Below are 26,971 nucleotides of genomic sequence, written 5' to 3'. Positions count from 1 at the left end.
GGTGCTGAAGGGCTCGGAGCCAACTGGAGAAAGTTCTAGCCAGGCTCTGCTGGTTTCTGCCAAGTTCAGGGCTGCAAAGTTCCTTGAGAGCCTCCCAGGATGCTGTCTGTGCCTGGCTGGAAGCTGCGTGCACTAAATGCTCTGCTTTGCTGGAGAGAAGAGTTTCCCAGTGTTGATGAGGATATTTATTCCCCCTTTCTTGACATTTCTCCAGGTGACACAAGTTGTCCAAGCAAGCAGCTCCTTGCAGGCTTAGCCAGAGTATGTCCCTTAAATCAGGCAAGACCTCCCATGCTTGAATAAGGCTGTTGGGGCAACACAGCTCCAGGAACAGGACAACTGGAGTCACCCCAGCTGCTTCCATGGGCCTGAATCTCCCAAAAAGCTGGTGTGCAATACACGGACCCTTCAGAGCACTACACATTATTGTTATGCACTACAGAGCATAAACACCTCCAGGAGCTTTTGACTACAGGACAAGTTGCTGTTCTTGGGTTGGTTCAAAGTATTACTTGTTGGAAATTAGCATGTTTTCAATGTTACAGACCCTAGTCCTAACTCCAAACCCTTGCTTCTGAGCTGGGTAAGTTTCTGCTGAAATGAAAAGAATGGGAAAGTTTTTCTCTTATCACTGACTGAGAAAAGGAAATGCCCTTCAGAAGGACATGGATTCCTTTGATGTCTTAAAATAGAGATGAAGCTCTTTGCTCTTCTGTGCCATAAGTGGGATAACAGTACCATGTCCATTTTTGGGATCTGTTGTTTTCAAAGATGGGTAAAAATAAGAAAGAAATAGCAACATAAATAGCCTTCTCTCTCATGCATTCTTGCTGTCCTCCACAGGGATGGCTGCCAGAGCAATGAAACTATATTAGGACTAGTACAACCCTTAGAAAAAAAGATAAACACTTCCCAGGTTTTCCTCCTTGCATTGTGACAAGAAGGGTGGGAGTCAGCCCAAGATTCAGACACCTGTATTTATATGTCTGCAGTGTAAACATCCACAAGGGTATTAGGTGTGTGAGCTCCCACTGATGTCAGCACTGATCAGGTCTTTACAGTCTGAGAACAATTCAGCTCGGCAAATATCCACCAGCCAGTTAAACTTGAGTGCACAGTGCTTTTGAAAGGCCCTGGGCTGAAACATCAAAGGCAGGGTTTGCAAATATTAGGTAGAACCTATAAACAAAACAGATTGTCTAAAATATCTCTGTGAACATATACAGAGGGAAATGAACTCTAGGTACAGCAGTCAGTATCAGAAGTTTCCTAGGCTCACTGGCTACGACAGGAACATTGATATTTCATCTACCTCTAGGCAACTACATTTGGTATCAGAAACTGAATCCCATCCAAGGAAACTGGGTACAAACTCACCAAAGAATAAGAACATGTCAGGAGAGACATATTTCCTGAAAGCAGGTATTACATACCTAATTTTTGAATTTTCTGGCAATAAGACACAAAGCCATTAAAGAATTGTAAGTTAATAAAAAGATCTGAAGCAAGTTAGCAAACACAATCAACAAGATGATAGATCTGGACTTAAGTATTGTGAGGTTTGAAAACTCTTTAAGGAAAATAATGACAATTGTTGAGAATATGTAACTTTGTAGAAAACATATTCAAGGTGAGACTTATCTGATCTAGCTTTAGACATTAGCAATGCAGAAACTCACACTTGATTTAGTCACCATGATTTCCTTCAGTAAGCCACAGAGAGAAATAAGCACTTGTAAGGTGCCTGCGATGTCTACATAAAAATGAGATGAACTGCAGCCTAGAAATGCCCGTTTCTTTTCATATACTGACTACAAAGGGAGGCCAGGGCATCTAGTCCATATGTAGCTGATTATAATGTAGACGACTACATCTGGTCAGCATTAGACTGTGTTTAATAACATACCTATTTGCAACTGCATTCCTACTCAGATCAATATGTCCACGCACTCAGTACTCCATCCCTCCACTTACACTCAAGATTGCATCCACTGCTAGTCCAAACCTTTAGTCTTGAACTTCAAAAGCATCTGTGGGCTGGATCTGGCTGCACTGAGATCTACGACTTGCTCGGTAAGTTCCATCAGGAAACACAAATGGCCACACCAGGACAAGACACCTGAGATGCAGCTAGAGACACAGCATTCCCTCCAAGAGGTCTGCAGAGGAGCATTTCCAGGGCAACAAAGAGGAATCATTACAAGTCCCTTCACTTAAGAAAATATTTTCACCCTAACCAAAATGTCAGTGCTAATGATTAAATACATTTCCTTGAATAAAACCTATCCACTCAAGACTTCAGGAAACACATTTATGAAGAGCCATAATGCCAAAAAGTGAAGCAGTTCATACGATCCTGAATTCAGGAGTGAGCCAGCCTCACATATGTAGAGAGCTGTTGAACCCTTTTGTAGTCTGAGAGAGGTAAGCCATTTCTTGCACCAGTCTAGCTTGAAAGTCAAAAAGCCTGGCTCAACCATGAGTGTGTTGGCATCCCAGAGTATGGGGCAGAGTCTCTTGGCCAGCTGCAAAAACAAAGGTCAGTCAGTCATCCAGATCTATAAAGCAGCAACTTGCATTGTTATTAGAAGCCTGCCTCTCCATCTGGAAATTAAATGCAAACATATGCATAAGCCTAAGTGTTACTTAGGAGAAAATCACTGCCCTGACAACACTGAATGGGAATGGGAAGGAAAGAAAAACCAAAAATACAAACCAATATCTATACCTTCACTGTTTCATTTTCTGTAAGAGGCACCCTCATTTTTACTTAAAGGTAATTTAGGGGAAAAAGAATTATAAGATGAGGAAGGAAAGCAAATCCATTGTTTATTAATGGGGTAAAAGGCTAAGAAACATCCAACATAAAATTTCCATTACACACATTCCAACTCCAGTTTACTAGGTGGCTCGCTCCTCTTGACAGAGAGCCACAGAGCAGGGCTGATGCTCTCTGCATTCTTCACTGATACCCAAGGCATCTGCAGAAGGTTTTGATGATCTTTAATAGCACAAAGGAGAAAATTTGCCTTTCTTAACTTTTGGGAAATAAGGTACAACTTTCACATAGCAGAAGTTGGACTCTTTGATGAAGATAGAGCATGTCAAGAAATGTGTATTAGTATGTAATCCTGGGATAAACACTGAATGGTTTGGGTTTTTAACTGAAAAAAAACAGGGGAGAATGGAATTAAATATTTGTCATTTTTCATAGTAATAATAATTATAAGAATACTCCAGGAGAAACAAAACATAGAGGAATGTGAGACAGTCATTGAGTTCATGGCTGAGTGAATTATTGTGACAACAATGGAAATGTCAGGCAGAAGCTTAACACCTGAGCTTTCCAAAGCTTCATGTCAATAAAGTTCAACAGGAACTGTAAGCACTGAAAGCAGAGACTCACCACATCTGTGTGATCATGTCTGCACTAGGTGAATAAACTGAAAGCCCACAGGAGGTGGTGAGGCTCCTGTTTCTCTTGTGCCAGATGCTGAGCAAACAGCCCTAGGACCTGAAGTCTAACTACACAAGGCAGGAGGAAGCCAAGTGATTGCCCACTGCCAAAAAGCTGGTGACAAATCAGGGTGAAAAAGAAAGCTACTTGGTCTAAGGCCAGTGCTTATCCACTGAGCTATGCCTGTCCAAAAAACAGGGGAAAAAAATGTTAATTCTTGTCAAGAAAGAGAAAGGGGAAGGAAGGTGCTAGGTTTTTTGCCCTTTTATGAATTGATCCATTTTCCTTCTAATTTTCCCTGTACCTTCATTAAAAAATGGATTTCCTTTATATCCTAAGAGCATTTTTTTTTCCTTCTTTGAAGAGAAACACTACAATTTCATCAAAGCTTGAAGAAAATAAATATGATCTAGGGACTAGACAGAGTAAGTCCCACCTACTAAGCAGTGCCTGATACACACTCCTAAGGTCACTGAGAGCATCCAGGTTGAGGCAGCTTTTGGCCAACTAGGGAATAAGTCTGTTGTACTCCAGATGGAGCTGCATACCAGGTATCTTTGTCTCTTTAAGGCTGTAGCTTGGACCACAATGGAGTGACACCCATCCAGAGAACAAGATCTCCAAGTCATCTTTGCCCTCCCTCCTTCACTCCTTCCCTGAAGGCACCAAGAGTCCAGCTGCTCGGATTAGCCAGCCTCCAGAGTCTTTGCAGGCAGCTGTGAGATGGCTTTTAAAGATAAGAGATGGCCCAGGGTGGCCTCATGGGTTAGGAATTTAGTTAAATATCTTCTAAAGGGATTTAGTAGGATTTGCTGCACTGTTTATATTATGCAGTATCAGTCATCCTTCAGGCCTCGGGCCTTTGTATTATAAAGCTGGGAAAACAACCAGCCAGAAGGGATGCTGAGGCTGTCCCCCATAACCCTGTTTTCCCTGTGCAGAAATCCTTTCCTACTCCAGCATTCAGAAGCTGGTGCTTTCCTTGTTCACCTAAGTGAGGGGAAATAAGTGAAATACTGAGCAGCAGGATACCTGAGAGTGAAACTCCAGAGAGAGTTGGCTGTTGCTGCCGGGTAGCAGTGCTGGTACTGCATGAAGCCCAAACAGCATCCATTGTTAATATATGGCAAAGAAATTGCAAGTCTCTGCTGGCCCCCAGGAAAAAATAGTCATAAGCCTGCTCAGAGTTCATTAAAAGATATAGGTAATTGTGGAAAAGAGCAACAAAAAGACAATTGAGAGACTGGACAGGTTGATTTATGAGGCAAGATTAAAGGAGTTGAACATGAATGGCTTAGCTAAACAATGACGAAAACAGGACCCAAAAAGTAGCCACTGTCAACAGTATTTGAAGTGTCTGTCTCAAGGGGCATTAACCATTTGGGTGTGTACACTTTGAATAAACTGAGGTCATGAAATAGAAGTAGGAAAAGTAGATGAATGTTTAGGGAAGTTTCCAGAAGATTGGGGCTGCTGGGGTGTAGCTGCCACAGCAATCTCCTCCCTGCTGTAATTTGGGGGATATCCTGCAAGGTCATCTGAACTGAGCAGACATCACTCAAAGAGCCTTTTGGGGGCTTCTACTCTTAAAATGCCTAACTGGATCTTCCCAACCATAAGCAGTAGTGCAGGGGATGACAAGATACCAGGAGTGTTTAAGCCTACCCTAATGCCTCCATACAGGCAGAAGATAAAATTTCTATACCTCAGGGCTCAGAGAACCAGCAGGAAGAGAATAAAATGTCCGGAGAGGGAGAAAAGAGTGGCTCTCTGTACTCTTCGCGTGCTTCTGAAGGGTGAAATGGGACAGAGCATGTTCACAGGTAGAGGGAAGAAATGGAAACAACACCCTCTGTGCCCTATCAACACTTTGCTTCTCCCAGCTGAGAATGGACTGGAACAAAATAAATCCTCATGACTGTTACATGTCCATCACTGAGCCATGTTAAATCAGGTAAGTCATACAAGCCATGTAAGTCACATGTATATCATGCAAATGAGGCACAGCACCATCCTCCCTCCCTGCCTAGCCCATGCAGGGCAGAGGGTGTTAGCGCCATGGAGCTGCTCCCCTGGTTGTTTTGGCCTTGGAAAGCCATAGCTCAGGTTCCTGGCAGGTGAAGAAAGAAATGGAAATGTACTTGCCACATCCTGCTGCTTTCTCATCATCTCGTGCAAGAAAGGATTGGGCAGGAAATAGTGCATGGTGAAAAGTCCACCTGCAGAACTAAGCGTGGATCTACTCATCTAAGGAAGTCACCACCATCAATAAGCTACTGGGGAAGGAGGAGGCATGCATGGGTAAGGCATTATGTTGAAAGATCTTAGATTTAGCTCCTATGACACAAATCCTTGTGTAAATTTTATCTCCAGACATAAACTGAAAGCAACACTTTCTCCCAAAGTCTGCCTGCCCTGCCTATGTAACCACAGAATTACTCATAGCAGGGTCCACTTCTTAATAAGAGGATGCCTTGCGTAACGGGACAGTCCTTGCTGAGGCCTGGAGGCAAGGCAACATGATATAAATCATTAGTGCACTTCCCAGAAATTGAATACACATCTCATGCCCACGTACCTTTCATCAACAGGCTACAGACATCCCTGAGTGGCTCGTTTCTGTGTTACTCTATTTCAGCTCACAAGCCCCAATTGTACCAAAGGATCCCATCATGGAGGCCGCATACATTTGCATCTTTGGTGGTTTTCATAAAATCACTATTTATTTCCCCTCCCCATCCCAATCTTCCAGTTCTCTTTTCATGTTCAGGAACAAGGATTTTCCAAATCCCAGAGAATTTCCTGTTTGCTTTGCAGTGAAGTGGAGAAGGAGACGAGAAGGCGGCCAGTAAACAGCAGGGCAGTGGTACGTGCACAGCAGAGAAATGTGCACGTGCTCGCAGCAAGATACCAGCTGTGAATCCTTCTAAAAACAGTGGAAGAAAATGGCATAGGCCTGATAGATTTTCAACAAAAAAAAAAAAAAAAGGGAAAGCAAACATATAAGTGAGCCATGCAAATATATCTTAATTGGTCATGGTGTCAAACGCTGCCTTTAAATTTAATCTGATGAGCATTTCGCTGAGCTGTCAGCAATCACCAGTAGCCTCCAGGCACTAATGAGTTAGCATCAAGGTGTCAATGCTTCTGGCATTAACCTCAATTAGGAGGAGTTAGGGTGATCGCTGAATGAAGGGTCAGCCCTTCATTGCTGAGGCATTCCTCTGCCTGTAGCCTGCAGTCTCCTGCATGAAAGGGGCTGGCAGACTGGCTGCCTACTGCCGCCTCGGTAAAGCCTCGTATGTGGCAACATTAATGTTAATTACTACATTTGAAACCTGTGCAGGTCTTGACACGTATGGAGAGTCAACAGGAGCCCTATTTAATGAAGGTATTCAATGAGGTTCCCAGGTGAAAAACTAGCCTGTTACCATAAAACAATAAATATCTATAATCTATTAATGGCCAGAACTTTTAACAGAATATGGTTAAGGGAGAAACTATATTAAAGAATAGAAAGTCTGGGCAGCAGGGTTATGCTTCCAGAAAAAATAATAATAATAATAATAATAACCAAGATATAAATAGTCCATGTAATTGTACCTCTGCTCCACTTATCTCTCTCCATACTTCCTGAAAGTTTTCCTTTAAATATATTACATTCAAATGTCACCTTGCACAATCATCCTCAGGTAGGTCTGCTTTTCCAGGGTGAAATTAAGGGTGGATCACAGTGGCTTTCGAAGTGTGTCCTCCTCATTAGAGCAGGAGGTCTCAGGAGAGGAAGGCAGACCCCCGAGCCACCCCCAGCCTGGTTCTCCAGTTGGTGTTCAGGTTGCTGTTCAGGCCCCAGGACGTGCATATGTATGCCAGAGGAAATCATTCAATAAGCAAATCTGTCTAGAAACCTTAAAGATTTGTTGACCTTGATTACATTACAGTTTAGCATTGCCATTTTTGCAGTACAAATTCTGGGTCCATTCCAAAATATTTCTAAAATTGAATGAAAAGAAAACAAAACAAAGCACCTGCCTTCTGGCCATCCTTGCCATCAGTCACTCCACCACAGCCATCCATCTGCCTTTCCTTGGCTGTACCTCCAGCAGCCCATAGCCAGGAGCACAACAGACCCTGGGCAAAGCAACCCTGGAGCAGCCCCTTCCTCAACCCAACGGGAACCTTGCAACAAGCCCCCTGTCCACTCACCCATGACTTTTGCAGCGGTCTTTATCAAGTAAAACAAGACAAAGCAAAACATAGAGATAAAAGTAATAAAGGCTTGAGGTGCACACACCTTTTGAGCAGTGGGGGTCAGGGGTTTCTGAGTACTTTAACTCTCTGTGGGACTCTTTTTCTCCATATTTACTTCTCAATAATGGTCAAGATGGAGGACCACAGCAGCAGGCTTGCAAATCTTGCCTAATTGTAAGGCAGCATTTGTCTCACTGTTCATTCTGCTTAGGATCATCGTAAAGACGTCCTTTGAACTCCCTCTCAGCTTCCTCCAGCCCCATCTTCCTTCCTCCCCATCCCCAAGGCAATGATTTTTATCTCCATTTCTTCTCTGCAAGAATCAAAGGACTTTCAAGTCTTTCCCTTGAGGTGACAGCATTACCTGCTCCTCCTCCACCTGAGATGCAGAGCTCTGCTTCTTCAGAATATTTATTTACCCTAATCTATGTCAGACAGACTCATTCTGCCCTGGTAATGAAGAGTTGCTGTGCCTGGGCCAGCCAGGCCAGACATGTTCGGACTCTTCTGGATGTACGATTCAGATCAAGCTACAGTGAGCTGTAGAGAAAGCAAAGACAAACGGGAGCAGCATACTGACAGCTTCCCATTACCTCATTTACCAAACTTCATCTTCAAACTAGTTAGGGTGTTTGTGCCTTCTCTAATTCCCAGCTAAATTCGCTCCTGGCCGTGTCACTCAAATTCCATGTTCTTGTGCAATCACTAACATTAAACCTAAACAGTTCTTTGCCTCTACAGCATATTCTGCCTTGATGTGTGATAACAGAGCCACTGCAGAAAGGCTCTGCTCTTAGCAGGTACCTCCAAGACCATTATTAGAGTGTGTGTCCCACTCTAGCACTGGTCAGCAAAAGTGATGGCATCTTGCCTTTGCCCTCCGGTAATCCTTGATCTCCAACAGATCTATGTCATTGATCCAAATTACACAAGCCTTGCTGACCCAGCAGTTTCCTTCCTTGCTTCTCTAAGATCCAGGAAACTGCATCCACAAAAACTGTTACCAGAACATCACTAAAGATGAAAAATTCAAAGCCTCAGAAGCTGGAAAATGTCATCCTTAAATTGACATGTCTGACCTATCACAACGCAGTCTTTAGTTACACCACTACATGGTTTTTTGACAGGTTCTGTGAAATCTGAGTATTTCTGAAAGTAAGGTCTGAGGTTCTAGAAGGAGTAACAGGCTTCTTGCTTTTCCCTTCCTATATGGAAATGTGTAAAAAGAGGTTCAACACATCCATTCGCCCATAGGAACAGGCAACAGATGCTACAAGACCAATGAAAACCTACTCTCGTAGAGTCTTCTCCCATACCAGCAACTGCAGTCCTTGACAGTCTATAACAAAGCTAAGAACAAAAGCCTGGAAAAATCAAAACCAGCAAGGCACTCAGAGAAGACAGCAAAGCTACCAACCCCATCTTTGAAACATCAGGGAAATTTGCAAAGATGAAATGTAGAAAGTGGGCTTCAACCCCGTGCAAATCCAGTTATCAGGAAAATCCTCCTCCAACCCCAGTCCTGGGGACTGAAGTAACCCTAAGCTGGGGTGCAAGGCACTCACGATACAGAGGAAGAAATGCCCCTATGAACATATAAGCAACAAGTTCATCTTTTACCGGGACAAGTCTATGATAACCATAGATCTAGTAATGCAGTGGGAGTGGGAACCAATAAACATAAGAAGAAAAGATAAGCACTATAATTATATGGCAGTGATAATTTTGACTAAAAGAAGCATTTGCCCAAGAACACAGTGATTGAAAGCCATCTAACCAGATGTAGATATCTGCACTGCAGGGGTCCTATGTCTTGATAACAATATCTCAGCTAGCTACCAGAAGCTGCATGATAGTCAGTACAGGGGAACTGTCACTTCAGATATGCAGTTCATCTCTTTCAGGCATCTACTTTAGGATGAGATGATTTGTGCCTCAGAAGCAGCTGTTTCTCTCCATTACCTGTAAAAGGAATTTTTCTCAGATGGGAATCTCCATCTATAAATCTCCATGGCTTATGTGTCTACACTTGGTCAGATGAATTCCACTTTATGAATTTTTCATTATTTGCAGTCATTACATGAGACTGGATAGCTTTTCGAAAGAACACTGTAACTTGAACAGAAGCATAGGCTTGCTACAAAAAATACTGGAGAAACTTCTATGACATTAGGAAAATAAGACAGGATTTGAAAAGACGTCCCAAACCATCTCTGAACCCAGACTCATGTCATTGAAAGTAACCATATCTTGTGATTATATTATATTATTATTCTTTTCTTTATCTATTTGTTAGATCTGTGGCCATGAATTTAAAATCTACATCTCCAAGTTCTGCTTTACAGTACGACAAAAGAATCCCAGTTAAACGGGCATTATCAAACATTGTTCATCCAGGTTAATATCCCTAGAATTAGGTTGTCTAAAATGTTTATTTGCTGGTAAATATCAGTTTTATAACTTCTGAATAAAAGAAGTCTGTTTTCTATATTCTGTGTCTTTCTCTAGCAAGACCCTGTCTGTGTTGCCCTGTTTCTAAGAGGGTCTAGAAGGGGGTTGTTTCTTCTTTGAAGTTTGGAATTGCTTTTTCTGTCTTGTTTGGTTCGGTTTTTGTGTTTTGTTTTTTCTTTTTTTCAGGTCTTGGGCACTGCTTTTTATAGCAACAAAAGCATTTTTACAGTGATAAAAATACATTTTCTACATTCGTGAATTCATAAATTTTAAGAGCAAAAGGGACTATTACATTCACCCAGCCTGAGGCATTGACAGATTTACTGCACAGGAGTTAATGGACTAGGGGATTGTCCCTTTGAGGTGACAGGAGAGAATTTGTGTGCCTCTTCAGCCTCTCTCCTCATCATCATCATGAGGGCAACCACCTCAGAGCTTTCATCTAACACAGAGCCTGCCTCTAGTCCAACGTACTTGATAGGGTATTTGTTTAAACACAACATTTTGGATGAAGCCAGTCTGCTTTCCCAAGTACCCAGAGAAAGCAAAGGTCAGCACACTCCCATCACCCCAGAGCATCTCTACCACTTCCCATCAGCCACGTTTGGTCTCCCAGTAGCACCACTCACCGCAAAACAGCATTAGCTGCTGTCTCTGCAGTCATGTTTTATTCTTTACCCGCCCAGTTCTCTCATCAGGATGTAAAGGGTGAGGCTTCTGGGACTCATCTTATTGCCTCATAAAGCAGGATGGCAGGATTATTAATGCAGCAGAACTGCAGGATTTTCAAGCAATTTATGAGTTTCCATGGCAGTTCATTAGCTCTCAGCCCAATGACCCCTTTCTATTGAGCATGAATCAAGGAGACACACACACATCTAAACACATGATGGATACTCATATCCAAGGCCACATTTGCTCCATTTTGCAAAACCTGCATCTAACAAAGGCACTAAAAACTCAGCACTTATCCAGGACCTACAACCAATCCACTGAAACATGCCTAACACAAAGAAATTTACAATCCCCATCTTTTCTTTTCTTTTTTTTTCTTTACTTTTCGTTTCTTTTTTTTTTTTTTTCTCATCAGAGCATTTCTGATTAATGCATGCTTTTAAAGAATAGGAGGTACTTGGCAGAGGACTCACATTTGCAGTCTCCATTGCCTGCATGGTGGCAGGTCTGGCAGTCAGGACAGCAGGCACTCTGGATTGCTCCCTTCTCTTGACTTACAGTGCTATGAGTATGGTTTCTCTTTACATACAGTCAAGTCCCACTCAAGGAAGTATTTAAGAAAATGTTTAACTTTCATGCCATTTATGCATGGGACTTAAACTAAAGTACACACTTAAACACTTCTTTGAATGCAAGTTGTATTTATTACGCATGTGCAAAAAAAATCAGCTAGTCTTCAAATTCATTGCTGAGTTATGAGTTCAGTACACTAGAGAGGAAATATGTCTAGAGAATTAAAGGGAATCTTTGAAGGTAATAAGTGGACAATTAAGAAAAAGGGAAAGGTCGGGAGTACAGTAACTTCCATAAGTAAGTAAAAAATCACAGCAATAATGACACTAGGAAGCTACCTGCAGATCTTGCAAGCATGGTGTTTTATACCAAAGAAAGACATAGATAGAGACAGAGTGACACAGACTGGGACAGAGAGAAGATGAGGGGAAAAACAAACTAAGCCAACCAAACAAAATGAAACCAAACAACCAAAGATAATAATCATAATAATGAAAGAAAGAGAGAAAGATTTCTGAAGTCTTTGTTGCACTATATTTCTAAGTTGCATTATCGCCTTTATTGGCTGTTACCCTCTACGAGTTTCAGGGTATTTTAAAGGAAAAGCAGAGCCAAAATTTTTGTATCTTCCTCTAGTTACAGCTGCCATGCTCAGAAAGCAAGCCCACCACATGTTACGTGCTTTCCCAGAATTAACTTGCCTTTTTCCATTTAAATAACAATTAATGCATTTATTAATGCAGTAATGGGACCCGCATACTGGAAAATCCCACCTTCCCCACCATCCCATTAGCTAAATTTGGCTTTGGACCAAACGTTAGCATTTCAGCTCCTGCCAAGGTTCAGGTTTGGAATGTTTTATGTTGGAGGATTTTCATCTGTTTCCTTGGCTGGGCTAATGGGACCCTAATGCACACGCGAGATCGCTATCTCATCGGGCTGCCAGTTTCTTGCTTGTTTCAATTATCTTGTACATACACTCTAGCTCGTAGCATTTCCATCTCAGCTAAGTGATATCAATCGGTGTTTAATGAAAAATGCAAAGGGATATGATATAATATGGAGTTCTGATCCTGCCACACTGACTTGAGACAAGCATTCCCAGTGACTGGAGTAATTACAACAAATCATTCAAAAACCTAAAGCTGGACAAAAAGTTAGATGACACCTTTCCTTAAAATCAGATTCATCAACAAAACTGTGTATGTCTGGCAGGAATTTTTATATCCAATGAAACATTGGGGATGGAGGAATGAACCTCCAAGAAATTTGGAAATAGTTTAAAGAAACCAAAGCTGTTGCCTTACCTATTTACTCCTTGGAGATCAGGGATAAGGCTCAGCTCCTGCTGACGAGTCAGAGAAGGACAGTCTGTAAATGCTAACCTGAGAGATTTTTGCAGATGTTCTCCTACCAGGACTTGGAGATAAGTCACCTCACTTTCTGTTCACTAGCCATTGCTCTACACAGCCTACACCAATATTAGTGCCTGTCATAAGTCCACATCAGCAAAAGAGACATGATTTCTGCTAACAACACGTGTTTTGAATTAATATCACCTTTTGTCACCTCACAAATTAATCCCTTAATGGATTTTTCTTTTTCTAGAAATTGCTGTCGGCAGGAGACATATTTTCTCTTTCCAGCTTAACCCAGAGCAGAGTTCAGCTGCCCTGAACCCATAACTAGTGAAGTTTCTCAAATGGGAAATGTCTATTTAAAGATCCTCCTACCCACAGTACCATGTTCATCAGTGGGCTTGCTCTCACTTCCTCTTCTGAAGCAGCACAGGAGCTCAGTAACACTGGTCAAGGACACGTCTGTTCTTGTCATGGGGAGGACAAGTGACATGGTCCAAACTGCAGAACCATGGCTGGACATTTCTGCCACAGCTTGGCAGCTGAGAAGTGAGAAGGGTGAGCAGACTGCACTGGTTGGTCTCAGAGCAATGAAATCACCTCTGTGAGGTAGCCAGGAAAAAGTGTGAAGTGATGCTCAGAGAAACCTCAATGTACATCCGTCATGTTTCCAAGCTATGTCAATATTACCCTGCATCTTTCACTACTCTTCAGTGAAACCATCAAAGCCACAACCCACACTCCATGCACCCAGTGTCTACAACTGATAGAGGTGGGGAACAGGGACGTGTATCAAGATGTAGGTCATAGAAAAGAAAGCCCAAACCAAAAGGTAAAAGAGTCATTTTACCAATTAAACAAAGCCTGTCCTCTTTCATTCCCATGGGTTTTGTGAACAGAGGAGAATACCATAGCAGGAGCAATAATGTATGCAGCTTTATTGAAACCTGAAACAAAGAGATATCCAACAGGAGGTTCTCTAAACTGTAAGAACATCGAGTTCCTTGTTTTTATCATTTCTTTCAAGAGAATGACAGAATTTTCTTCTGTCCAGCATGAGCCCATGGAACTGGAATTTGATTTCTAGTTAATTTGGGGTTTGTATTTTGAAGGATTTTGCCATTTGAGGGGAGAAATATGTCTGAATAATCACAAAAAACAGCTGATACACATCTGAGATCATGGTTTTGAAAAGGAGCCATGGTCAACCTCAAAGGATGAGGCAGATTTCACCCACTAAAAAGCCAAACATGCCATTTTTTGCTCTCAGGTATGACTCATTTCCTGATGCAGTTAGGCTACGACTAGGAAAGCTAAGGTCAGATTAAGAGATGATTAATGCCTTCTGTAGTGGACTTTGGGACAAGGACCACAATGCCAGAAGGAGGCTGCATAGTCCTTTGAAGGAGGTATCTTCTTGGAAATTTATCATGGGGCTTTGTTTGGTTTGTCCCTGCGTTTTGAATTATGGAGCTCCTGTTTTGCTGTGTTGCCTTGGTTTCTGTCATATCCCCATGAGCATGAGCTTCTCTCCAGTCCATGTGTAATAAAACTGGCATAACAATATCACCTTCCTGGCTAGAAAATTCACAAGGCTTTGATAAATATTCTTGCTATTTCTTGCTAAATCATTTCAAACAAAAACAAAGAAGCAAAGAGAAAAAAAAAATGACATTCCTGCAACTCTTGCCAAATGAAACAACAGCCAGGCAGGAGCCCAGATCTTCGTGCTCCCAAATCTCTCTCTCTGCTCTTCAACATGCTACACATCAGCCACATTATAGCAATTATACAAATTCTACAGTGACTCCATCTCAAAAATCATATAGCAGATTTGGCATGCTGCTGTTTGGCATGCTGCTGGAGATTGACCCACAGATCTGTTGTTGTCTGATGACACAGCCAGCACATCAGATGGTTCAGCCATCTACTTAGCAGATTCAAAATAGCACCAGAATTTCTCTTCCAGGTAGATGTATAAAGAAACAGAGAGAGAGACAGAACTGATCCTAGCAACAACTATACAAACAAAACCCTTAAGCAAATATTTTCAAATATATCAGCTACAAATGACCAAATTTTTTTTGCTGGAAGAAGACAGACCTGATGTTGTTTTCATACCACATAGCTCAGAGAGGAAGAATTTTTTTCTCTGTTGCAAAGATGACTAGTCAGTTAGGAGTACAGTATCTGCTCAACAGTATGACTTATGATCCCAACTGAGGACATTTTTTTTTTCAAATAACAATTTTTTGTTAGGAAAATATTGCTATGTTTACCTGGAGATTTTGCATGCAATTTTGTTCTAATGTCCTGGAAGAGTATGGATAAGTGATTGTCTTATTCTTTGGTACAAATGAAGTACAAAACCAAGTAAAAAGATCCTACCAATAACCACAACTTTGCTACCGGGAAATAAAACAACAGGATGCTAACATTTGGGATGTAAGCATCCAATGAATGGGTTGATTTCACTGACAGATTGTGCTGCCTTGCTGTGGCAGTGTTGAATGGGTTAAAAAAAAAAAAAAAAAAAAAAAAAAGAATCATGATCTCCTCATTTTCTGTTTTTTCTGTCCAGTCAGTAAGTAGAAAAAGAGGCAGAATTAAACTCAAGTGATCCACAGGGTTGTCCCTTTTTGACCAAATGAAAATAGCCATCAGCCAACTGGAAGCTCAACTGCTTTTTATGCACAATTACAACTCTTGTCATTTTCCACACGCTACTGTTCATTAAACACGTACCCCAATGAGAGTTAAAGAGCTTTTTTGCAACTCACCACAAGTGTAGATGACATTGAGATGCTTTCGGATGCCAGGGTAACAAGGATCTCCAAATTCATAGGTGCTGGCATATATGCTACAACTTCTTTTCCCATGACATCTCTTGATCATGAGTTGGAGAGCAGTAGCCGACTGACAATCTACAAGGGAAAAAGGATATCTATTTTTGAATATTCATCCATCCACACCATAAATTCCCTAAGAAAAAATTTACTAGATGTAGACTGTGAAAGCGCATACATATGAGCTCTCTGACAGTATTTTAAAATCTTGTGTTCAAATGAAAAGCTGTATCTGACTCTCAAATACATCTAATTGATGGTAAATTGAAAGGGAATTACCAGAAAGAATAGCATCAAAACTTCTCCTCATGAGCAGAAAGAGGGCTGTAAATAAAAGATTACTTGTGTTCAAAGGGAAAAGCCTATCCAAAATAAAAATAATTCCCCTTTAACTAGCATTTGTTTTATAAAGTTCTTAAAAGACTCTAAGAGAGGCATCGTCATCCTCATTTTCACAGGTGGAGAAACAGATCCATAGACAATGACTGTTTCAGAAAATGACTCTGAACATGAAGAGACTTACAACAGCAGGTCACTGCAGAGCATGGAAAAAGTCTGAGATCTCAGGAGTTTCATTCCAATGCATTTATCCAGACACGCTACAAGCTTCCCCATAAACTAAGAAACTGTCATAGGAACAGAAAATATGTGGCTATAACAGTTACAATATTCATATGGAATTCATGTAGATTTATTTAGCTGATAATGCAACTGATCATAGCAACATGCAAAATTATTAGCAAATTTCCACCTCGTGAGCTTAAGGAATATGGACGTTGTGATCTCGTTCAGGGAAGGGTAAAACCCCAGTCTGATTTGCGTAAGTAGATTTTTTTCCATGTTGTACTTGTTCGTAGGCTTTTTTAGCCTATGTTATGTCCAAGAGAGCTGTCTCAACTCTTCAGTCACCACCTCCACCCCCCCTTCTGCAGACAGAGGTGGTTAGCGTCCCTGTCTACTCTTGGCAGATGCTGTATTTCCAAGCATAAGGAGGGTTACTGTGAGGTCAAATATTTACAATTTTACCATCTACCGTGCAAGTAGAAATATTATGTTAATTTTGTTTATTCCGTGCAAGAATAAATGTTTGTCAGATCAGGACTTCAGAATATGCAAAGCTCCATATGTAAATATTTACTCAAGTATTATCTTATACCAGGCTGTTAGCTACTGTTTTCTCATGTAAGACAGCGGTTTTGTACAGACGTGCTCTCCACCTTTTTGGTGCTAGCCTTGACAGTTTCCTTTCACTGTCCAAGCAGGCCAGCCACCATGGGAATTTGACAAGGCGATACTTCTTCAACATCAGCAGTTGCCAAAAGCAACAGAAAAAAATGTACGGAGAAAATAATACGATCCCATTTGGTCACTAATCAGGAGGCAGGGAGAGGAAAAATGGACCCTAAACTGTACTGGATGCTAGAAGCAGTGTGGTGGTTTCACACTGATGGGCAGCTGCTCTCTCACTCCCCCTCCTTGACAGAACAAGGGGAGAAAACACAATGAAAAAAAAGAAAAGCTGGTAGGTTGAGATAAGGACAGGGAGATCACACACTAATTACCATCATGGGCAAAAAAGACTCAGCATAAAGGAGATTAATGTACTTTATTGTCCACCCGTAACAGACTAGAGCAGTAAGAACTAACAGCAAACTGAAACCACGTCCCCCCCATATACCCTCTTCCACCTCCTCCCTATATGCGGCTCAGGGAATGGGGGCTGTGGTCAGTCCCTGACACTTTGTCTCCACAGCTCCTTCAGGGTCCCTCTCTGCCCTGCTCCACGCGGGGTCCCTCCCACGGGACGCCGTCCTTCCCAAACTGAGCCTGCGGGGGCTGCCCACAGGCAGCAGCTCCCACATGGCTCCATCCCACGGGGTCCATCCCCCAGGAGCAAACTGCTCCAGCACGGGTCCCCCATGGGTGGGCGGCAGCTCCCCCCAGATCCCCTGCTCCTGCGTGGGCTCCTCTCCACGGGCTGCAGCTCTGGCCCGGGGCCTGCTCCTGCGGGGGCTCTCCATGGGCCGCAGCCTCCTCAAGGCCACATCCACCTGCTCCACCCGGGGCTCCTCCACGGGCTGCAGCGTGGAGATCTGCTCCATGTGGGACCCATGGGTGCAGGGGAACAGCCTGCTCCACCAGGGGCCTCTCCTGGAGCACCTCCTGCCCTCCTTCTGCACTGACCCGGTGGACTGCAGGGCTGCTTCTCTCACATTTTCTCACTCCTCTCTTCCAGCTGCTGTTGCACAGCAGTTTTTTTTCCCCTTTCTTAAATCTGTTCTCCCAGAGTCTCAACGAGCGTTGCTCATGGCTCAGCTCTGGCCAGCGGCGGGTCCGTTTTGGAGCCATCTGGAGCTGGCTCTGATCTGACATGGGGCACCTGCTGGGCTCCGCTTGTAGAGATCACCCCTGCAGACCCCTACCAAAGCCTTGTCCCAATATCCCAATACAGCAGCACAACAACGAAGCAATGACAGACACAGGAAGGCCACAGAAAACTAAGCCCAGAGGGCAACATGTCTTTTTCTCAAATGAAAGGCAGCTTTTTATTTCACATGCTGCAAATGACAAAAGAACAGGGCCCCGTGTGAGCATTTTCATACTGAAACACCCAAACTTCCTTAGGGGATTTTTGATCCATCGAGTGTCAGAAATTCCAGTGGAAACATCTGGCATGCAGCAATCCTGCTATATTGTCTTTTGTCAAATGTCCAGTTAGAGAAACTCATCAAATCTAAGTACTGCAGAGGATTTCACGGAGGGTGCTTGTTCTTTTTTTATGTTATTGTTCTCACGCACTCCACAGGGCTGTCTGCACAGGGGCCTCAACCCCAGCACAGAAGCATACCACCTCCATGGGAGGCTGGAGAATTACCAATACAGCTTCTACAGGTCCTGAGAGTGGTATGACAGGTCTTCTGCATCCATCACCAGAAATGGTTGGTCTTTGGGTTCTCCTCCTGTAAGAATGAGCTGCTACAAGCCACAGACTTTACCTTCCACTATAATAAGCTCGACTGACTCTTTAGGTGCCGGATCTGTAGATTTAGCACACTGAAGATGCTGCTAACAGCTTTATCTGCCATATGCCCTCATGCTAACATCACTGGCTTTTCTAGTCATCACAAGTGTTCCCCAGCCCCACCTACCAATGCAGATGTAGCCTGAGTTATAATATCCAAGCAGAGAGCCATCTGCCAGAGCAGGCCCTGACACTGCAATTCCTATTTGTATTTTAACAGTGCCCAGGTCCAGCCTACACTGTTTGGCTAATGTGCTTGCTGGTAAATGGAAACCTACCCTGGCCCATTCCCCAGCCCTGAGGCCAGCTGTGTTGGAACAATCCACATCCATGTTATTAAATACCCTCCAAAACGGGGTGGTAAAACACAATGGGAGCTGTCCCTGCTCTGTATACAATCTCAAACAGTCTTCTGGACTGCCTAGGAGAATGTTTTTTGGGCCAAGACAACAAACTACGGTATGGACCATGCTACAGCTTAACAGCACAAAGGATGTATTTCCAGTGTCCAGGCCCTGGCAGTGCTAGTTTACCAGCACACAGGTAGACCTAGACAGCCAGCTTCTTACGGCACAGACCAGCCATCCTTATTCACTTTACTATCACCAGTAATGTAATGTTTGACTCTCCAAATGCCAGACTGCTCCAGCTCCACCTGCATTAGCCAAAATGAGTAGAAAACAGAAGAAACTCTACATGCTTCAATTACAGGTAGCGATGAAAATCCCTAACATCGAATGTAGATTTAAAAAGATTTTAAAAGCCTCTTTTTTATGGGCTTTTAGAAACCTTAATATTGAATATATATACAGTGCAAGAGTCACCTGTTAGGACTGTAGCACATAAACCATACAACAATTTAGTTGGAAGCAATATCTGGAGCTCATCCAGTCCAACCTCCTGCTCAAAGCAGGGACAGCTTTGAAGTTACATGAGGTTACTCAATAATTCGCCCAGGCAAGTTTTGAAAATCTCCGCAGATGAATATTGCCCAACTTCCCTGGGCACCTGTTCCAGGGCTAAACCAATCTCCAGGTGAAGAATTTTTTCCTTATATCTAATCAGATTTCCATTGCTGTAACTTGTGTTGATTGCTTTTTTTTTCTTTTTCTTTTTTCATTGTTCTTTTTTTTTTTCCTATTCATTTCCAAAAAGTCTTGTGTCTAGCTAACAATTAGGGAGTAGAAAAACCAGCAATGATATCCCTGCCTGAGCAGAGAGACTAAAGAAACTCAGGTCTTTTAGCATCTCCACATACGCCGTGTGCTCCAGCCCCCTGACTATCTTAGTGGCTCTTTGCTAGATTCACTGCAGTTTTTCAACACCTGTCTTTATCTTGGGAGCCCCAAACTGAACACTCCAGTACTCCACATAAATGGAGTACTGGAGGGCCAAATAGAATGGATAAACCCTCTCCTTGATGTGCTTGCGATGTTCTTACTAATACAGTTCAGTGCCCATTTAGCCACTATTGCCACGAGACCTCACCCTGACTCACACTGAACTGCTTGCCCTCCAGGACACCCTGGTCTTTTTTTTTCTGCAGAGCTACTTTCTGGCACCCAGCCTGTATTGTTGCAGAGGGTTATTCAGGTGCAATTTGCCTTTGCTTAACTTCACAAGGTTTCACAAGGTTTTTCCTCTGAGGTCCCTACCACTTGCTGTAACAATTGCCATTCAATTTGATGCCACCCACAAACTCCATCCCATGATTCAAGCCATTACCAAACATCTTAAGCAATATTGGTCTGTGTGTGGTTATTATTGACTTATTTTAACTGGCTACCAGTTGGACTTCAGCAGAGCATTGTGGAGGTTTCTGGTAGAACTCCATTTTCTTGGCTCTTGTAGCAAACAGTCACAGTCTAGTCAGGTCTCTACTATTGGCACTGAACTCCAAACCCTAATGAGCACCAAAATCTGGTGAGTGCAAAAATGTTAAAAAGTCATCTCATAAACACAGGCTACAAGAGCCAGCTCAACCAGGGTCCTACATGACAAATCCATGACTGTTCTCTTACAGTACTCAAAAAAGACCCTACAGCACAAAATTTGACAAAGTATTCACTTTGAAAACTTCCCTTTGTTCACAACAGAGAATTTTCCCTGCATACAACTTTTAAGCACAAAAGTCTTGTGATTTCCAGAAACACCAGAGCAAGCAGCCAGCAGTACTCTGAGGGAGGATTATACCTATACTGAAATTAGCTTGGTCTCCCCTCTTTTATTTTGACCTGTCAACTTGTCTGTCCTTCACATAACACATTGTACTGAAAAATGTAACAGCATCATCATAACCTCCAAATGGGACCATCTCCCTCATACACTTCAAAAGGATTTGTGATGAGGAGGTCATTCAGTTGGAAGCCAAAATGCCATATTCTAGAAACTGTATTCCCTCACTAACTAGCATCAACGATATCAATAATACATCTGAGAGATGGCTGAATGATAGATGAGGCTACAGCATCCTCATAAATCACAGTCACCACCATGTCATGCAAAGCTCTGGAAGTGAAAACCTGGTCTTTTCTTTTACACCCGCCACCACCACCCCCTACTCCACCTCCCTCCCCATGTCTCAGGGCTATAAACACACTCAGCATCACTCATGCTGGCTGTTTTGACATGCATGTAGGTAACTTAACTTCTGAATGTAAACAAATCCTTAGGGAGCTGGGTTGAAGTGAGATCTCCAAGTATATTGGTACCTTTTCAGGAAGTGATTCCAGGTCAGAAGGCTTCACCTCCAATTACCGATTCCCAGAGCTCAGAGAGGGAATAAAATGGAGAATTTCTTATCCATAAATGAAGCAGTTAGCCACTCAAAATGATGCAGGGAAGTCAAGCCCAGCAATGTGGTAGAACAGAGTTGGGTCATGGTCGCGAGTCATGTTTTCCAGACCTTCAGAAGTGGAAGACTTGATGCGGCACTCTCATTGCACTCGATGGCATGCTCATTTAGGGCAACATTTCCTTTCTTTTCCTGCTTGTTTGTTTGCTACGTGCAAACTGTGCGTGTTATATTAAATACTATCCTGATCCCATATGTCACAGCAAAGGACACTCACAAATGCCAACACCGTAACAGTAAGTCTGAAGTAAGTACTGCTAAACAGAGCAAGGTCCCTGCCAAGAACCTTATAAAGCCCACAAAGCTCAAATCCCACAGCATAGCATTAAAACTCCTCTAAGTCCTCACTGGCAATACAGAACCCACTTACACAGGTTGGGCCAGAGTTACCCTCTGCTTTCATTAGTCCTGGATTGCTCCAGTACACTGCCTAAGAAGAAATACAATTCCTGGCTATGGTGAAGCTTCCACATGTGAAAGTGTTTAAAGATATCAGCTGTGCTTCTGGCATCTGGTATTTCAAACCAAAGTTTGTGTCTGGGGGACAGCGGGATCGGCTCACTTTATCCTCTCTACTCCTGGCCCCACTTTCTAAAAGTTGCATGTCCCTCCAGCCTCGCTACTGCTGCGAGGTCCAAATGAATTCCCTTGCACAGCATCGCTCCACAAAAGCACACTGCTGGGCAGCTTCATTTCACAACTGTTAGTCTAAGCCCTCGATAGGCAATTCATCTTACCAGTTCAATTTAGTATTCCAGGACTGCTAGGCTGATATTACTCCCTCATCTACTGTCCTTATCAGCTCAACCTCTGACAGGGTAAAACCAAAATCAGATAGCACCAGACCCACGCTGGAGGATTTCACCAGCTGCAACTTGCACACAGCACTGGCGTTAATACTAGAATCAATCTCAGTGATGTAATGTCCATATCATCAAGCTCACCACAATGAATGAGTTTTAGTCAGTTTAAGGCTGCTTCCCAGCATGAGTATTTCTTTATTACCTCTTCCTGGTGACAAAAATAAATTGGAGCCAATGCCTATTAATCACATCCGTTACTTTGGTTACTCACAGTTACTTGTTTTTCTCCAGCAAGGGTGACACATCCAAATCTGAAAGCCAAGCCATACATTGCTGCTTTTGATTGCAAAATCTATCTGGGTTCGAAATAATGTTTCCAAACAGTTTAATTTTTGCACTATGGTAACTCTTAGATGCTGTGGTGGAGATCAGGGCCTCTTCCAAGGCAGCAGTCATCACAGATGGATCCCCAGATGTAGACACCTTGTTTTGAGATGTGTGACTAATTGTGCAGCAAAGTTGGGCATGTGCCAGATGCCCAAGAACATCTGTGCGTTTGTTAACCTCATGATCAGACTCACCTGACACATCCACGTGCAGCCTGCAAAGGCACTGAGCTGATGAAGCAAGCTTTCCAGAGCAAGGATCATGTACACCTGAATGTGTTAATAAATTAGCATGCTGTAAGGCTGAAGGCAGTGGGTTTTTCCCACAGGCTGCCCAAGGGCCTAGAAAGGCAGCAGGGAATGAAACACACCTTCATTGACTCTTCTGTCAGAATAAAGAGTAAATAATTCTTATTTACAGACCTGAGGATCATGGGCTAGCACAACATTTTCAATCTTTCACTGCTTTCTGCAATAATTACTCTTTCACCTGAGCATCATATCAGCTTTATATCTTCATAGCCCTGATTGCATATTGGTCCTGTATGCCCTCATTTCACGTAAGAATCATGTGTGCACTAGAAAAAAAGAACTGAGCCTGAGAAGAAACTTCTACCCACTTGTCAGAGGAAGCATCCTCTGAGTCTGTGAATTTAGCACAAAAATTGGAGCACTCATTCTGCTTTCACAGAATCACAGAATTGTAGGGCTTGGAAGGGACCTTGAAAGATCATCGGGTCCAACCCCCCTGCCAAAGCAGGTTCCCCGGGTAGGCATCCAGACAGGCCTTGAATATCTCCAGAGAAAGAGACTCCACAACCTCCCTGGGCAGCCAGTCCCAGTGCTCCGTTACCCTCACCATGAAGAAGTGCTTTTGCAAGTTGGTGCAGAATTTCCTGTGCTCCATTTTGTGGCCATTGCCCCTTGTCCTGTCCCCACAAATCACTGAAAAGAGGTTGGCCAAATCCCTCTGTCTCCCACACCTCAGGTATTTATACACATTGATGAGATCCCCTCTCAGTCTTCTCTTCTCCAGGCTAAACAGACCCAGGTCTCTCAGCCTTTCCTCATAGGGAAGATGCTCCAGGCCTTGTATCATCTTTTTGGCCCTCTGCTGGACTCTTTCCAGGAGATCCCTGTCTTTTTTGTACTGGGGAGCCCAGAACTGGGCACAGCTTTTAAACTTTTTCAACAAACAAAACACAGTATAAGATCTTGGAGTATCAGAAGGACCAAATGATGAGCTATAAATGAAGGCTTCAGAAAGAGACTCACTGCCCAAGATACTATTTCCAGGAGTGCATGTGAAGTGATGAGGAACTGGAACATGACTAGTGGTGCCTGATCAAGAGACAGATTCTGCAGCACACTCGGGCTCAGTGATGCTCTGTCTGCCTTGGGAGCAGACTTACAGCTGGAATTAAAACAGTCAGCAGAACCCTAGCTGTCCTCACTGTCTTTTGAGGAGCAGGTGAAAGGAATGAGCTAAGGCATATATTCCCTTGAGGGAGCTCATTCACAGGCAAGTGACAGATCTAGGAGGAAATTCCTCCCAAGCAAAGGACGTGATTTCTCTCTGAAACATGCAGTAAGATTTCTTGCTAAAGGATAAAACAGGAAAAGTTACGTGCTGAGAGCTCTGAAGCAGGGAGGACAGAATGAAAGATGGAAGATGAGGAGGTCAAATAACTAAAGAGAGAAATCTGATTCCTGAAAAAAACAAAAAACAAACAAAAAAAAAAACTGACAGAGGTCTGAATCAGCACTGTGGTTACACACTTATCTGCCAAAAGATAAAACAAACTTCAGTGGACGGGAAAGAAGGATGTAAGTAGGAGGAAAGTAACTCCAGTCTTGCAGGTGAAGCTGCTGCCTAGACTCCTTCCTGGAAAACCAAGGAACAACTCAGAACTGCCTTATTCTGCAAGAGAATCCCTGTCATAAGCAGCCAGGAAGGAAGCTTCCCTTCTGCTTTTGGAGTTTCTCACTTATTTTAAAGATGTTCCATCAGCTGTGTTAATTCAAAGTTCATCCCCTTCATAAAACAACAGCTTCTGGAGATGATGGTGCCTCTGCTTCAGCTGCCAAATTAGCCACCAGGGCAGCCAGTAAAGGATGTCTTCATGGAGTACTGATGAACCAGCCCACACCACGTACTGTATATCAACTCCCAGGCATTTTCAGCTTAGCCCAAGTCCAATAAGTTTGATGTTCTTTTTAAAATCCAGTGCAGAATATGGTTAATAAAGATGAGCTTTGTCCATCTAGAGGAAGCAGCCTGGGAGGCTGATTTGTTTATCATGTAGGAAACCAGGGGGAGAAAACCAAGCCACAGGTACTAGACCTTAAGACCAACCAACGTCAAGACCAGTAGAAACAAAAGACTGCCTGAAGGAGAAAAGAAGCAGAAGTAGATGTCTAAAGAGGAAAGCTCAGGAAGTGGAGATTCAAAACAATTAGGAGGCTGTTGTTTTGGAAGATAGAACAATAGATTTCAGAAAACATGGACAGTAAATCTGTTCCAAACACAAGAAAACCCTCTTCAAGTAGGAAATAAACGAGAGCAATTTGTTAGAAGAGATGGTTAAAAGCATTTCTGAGTTGTAAGCAGGGGCTCAAGATATTTTTTGTTGGATAGGGCACTGGAATGTGGAAAAGGGTTTGCAGACAGGATTGCTGGGGAAGTAACACAAGGGTTTTGGCCCACGTATTAGCTCTGGCTTCCAAGGTCCCTGTTGCCCAGCTGTGGTCTGAGCACCATCTGATGTGGTACAGAACAGAGTCAGAGAGATGCTCCAGCATCTCATGGTCCACACCAAGGCCAAGGAGAGTCTAACTCCTCAACAGCATCAAGCCCAGCCTGACATCTCCTCTTCTGTGAGCTTTTATAAGTTTCAGATACTTTTTATTTCATTTCTGTTCCTGTTCCTGTGGTATTTGGTACTTTGGTAGCACGCTGAACTGGGTTTCTGATATACATTGCCATCATCATTATTACAAATAGCAGTAGGGAAATTCACATTGGTGCAGCTGGATATAATATCTATGTCTTGCACAATGTCACTGAAAACAGCTGGCTAAAAAGATCTACATCCAAACATTAGAAGGATGTGCTAACAAGGCCATTTTTACAATAAAAAATGCATTTTAATGAAAGAGGGAGAAAAATTACTCACCACACACTTCATAAAACTTTGGAAACTTGAGCAATAGGCCAGAAAAGAAAAATTATCTTTAAAAAAAAGAACTTTAATTACATCTAGAGACTGCAACTGAAAGATCCATTGCAGTCTTAATTACAGATGCCATTATTACATTTAGAAGCATTTGGTTTATAAAAGTGATCTCAAACCATCTTATCAATTTGTAGCTGGAAGCACCCATATAAAACATGTGAGACTCCAGTCTTGCAAAGACTGACTCAGAGTGTGTGAAGTTGAGCAAATTAATAAAGTTTTTCAGGTTTCTGAGTTAAAGTGAGAATCAGAGGACAGCAACAAACTTGGCTCCAAGAAGTCTCAGAGAACAAAGAAGTTTGGGTCTGGCAACGACAGTAAAATTTTATTATTTAATTTGCAGCAGAAAACGGTTGATTGTGGTCCATAAGGCATTCAGGATACAAAGCAAAAAAGCTAACAGCTCTTGCTTCAGCCAGTAGAAGATAGGGTTGGTATATTCAATACAACTACTGTTCTGTGAAGACCCTCAGTTTATCTGTCCTTCCTATTTATTACTGCCCCAAAATTTTCCTGAATATGGGCACACTTCAAAAAGTGCCTCCATCTGTGCTGAAGCAAGATCTAAACTTCGGAAGCTGTGGGACTGGCCCATCTTTTTTAAAAGACTATCCAGCTGACACAATCTGCAAGTCATTTCTTGCCCTTGCTTCCTAAAATAAAGCACGGCATGCCTGCAGCCTCACGGGTTTCGCATTACCTTTGTTTCTCAGGCTCAGCATTCACCATCATGGTAATTTTGTCATATTCTTGATTGACATCTGAATTATTGTAAAAGGAACTGCATCAGTTCTGAACAAGTTACACTGGTTTTCGTTCAGGGTAGCTCCATGGAAATACATTGAAATGTTACAGATTTGTATCTCCTAAGTTCTTGCCTTTTATTTTTAGGAGTATATTCTGAATTTGCTTTTAGCTAATGCTAGGGCAACAGATGTCTCTTGTAAGATTGGTTACTAAATAAGTTTATCATTCTGAAGGTGTTAGAAATACCCACTTTAATTTCCCAAATACTATATGAATATCAACACAGAGCCTGCTAGTGCTATTTAAATTACA

At 42.6% G+C, this 26,971-nt stretch overlaps 1 protein-coding gene across 3 annotated transcripts in view; it reads right to left on the bottom strand.

Annotated features, from left to right (window-relative positions):
• Nucleotides 1-26,971, bottom strand: part of EVA1A (eva-1 homolog A, regulator of programmed cell death) — a 202,943-nt gene that overhangs the window by 84,945 nt on the left and 91,027 nt on the right. For all 3 annotated transcript variants that reach the window (XM_013093401.5, XM_005012924.6, XM_072036519.1), the window contains one exon: nt 15,546-15,689. In XM_013093401.5, coding sequence (XP_012948855.1) covers nt 15,546-15,689 — 144 coding nt within the window. The remainder of the gene's footprint in view (nt 1-15,545; nt 15,690-26,971) is intronic.

The sequence above is a fragment of the Anas platyrhynchos genome, chromosome 3 (genome assembly GCF_047663525.1).
Source record: "Anas platyrhynchos isolate ZD024472 breed Pekin duck chromosome 3, IASCAAS_PekinDuck_T2T, whole genome shotgun sequence".
Classification (NCBI taxonomy): domain Eukaryota; kingdom Metazoa; phylum Chordata; class Aves; order Anseriformes; family Anatidae; genus Anas; species Anas platyrhynchos.
This window is presented reverse-complemented; position numbering and strand designations above follow the sequence as displayed.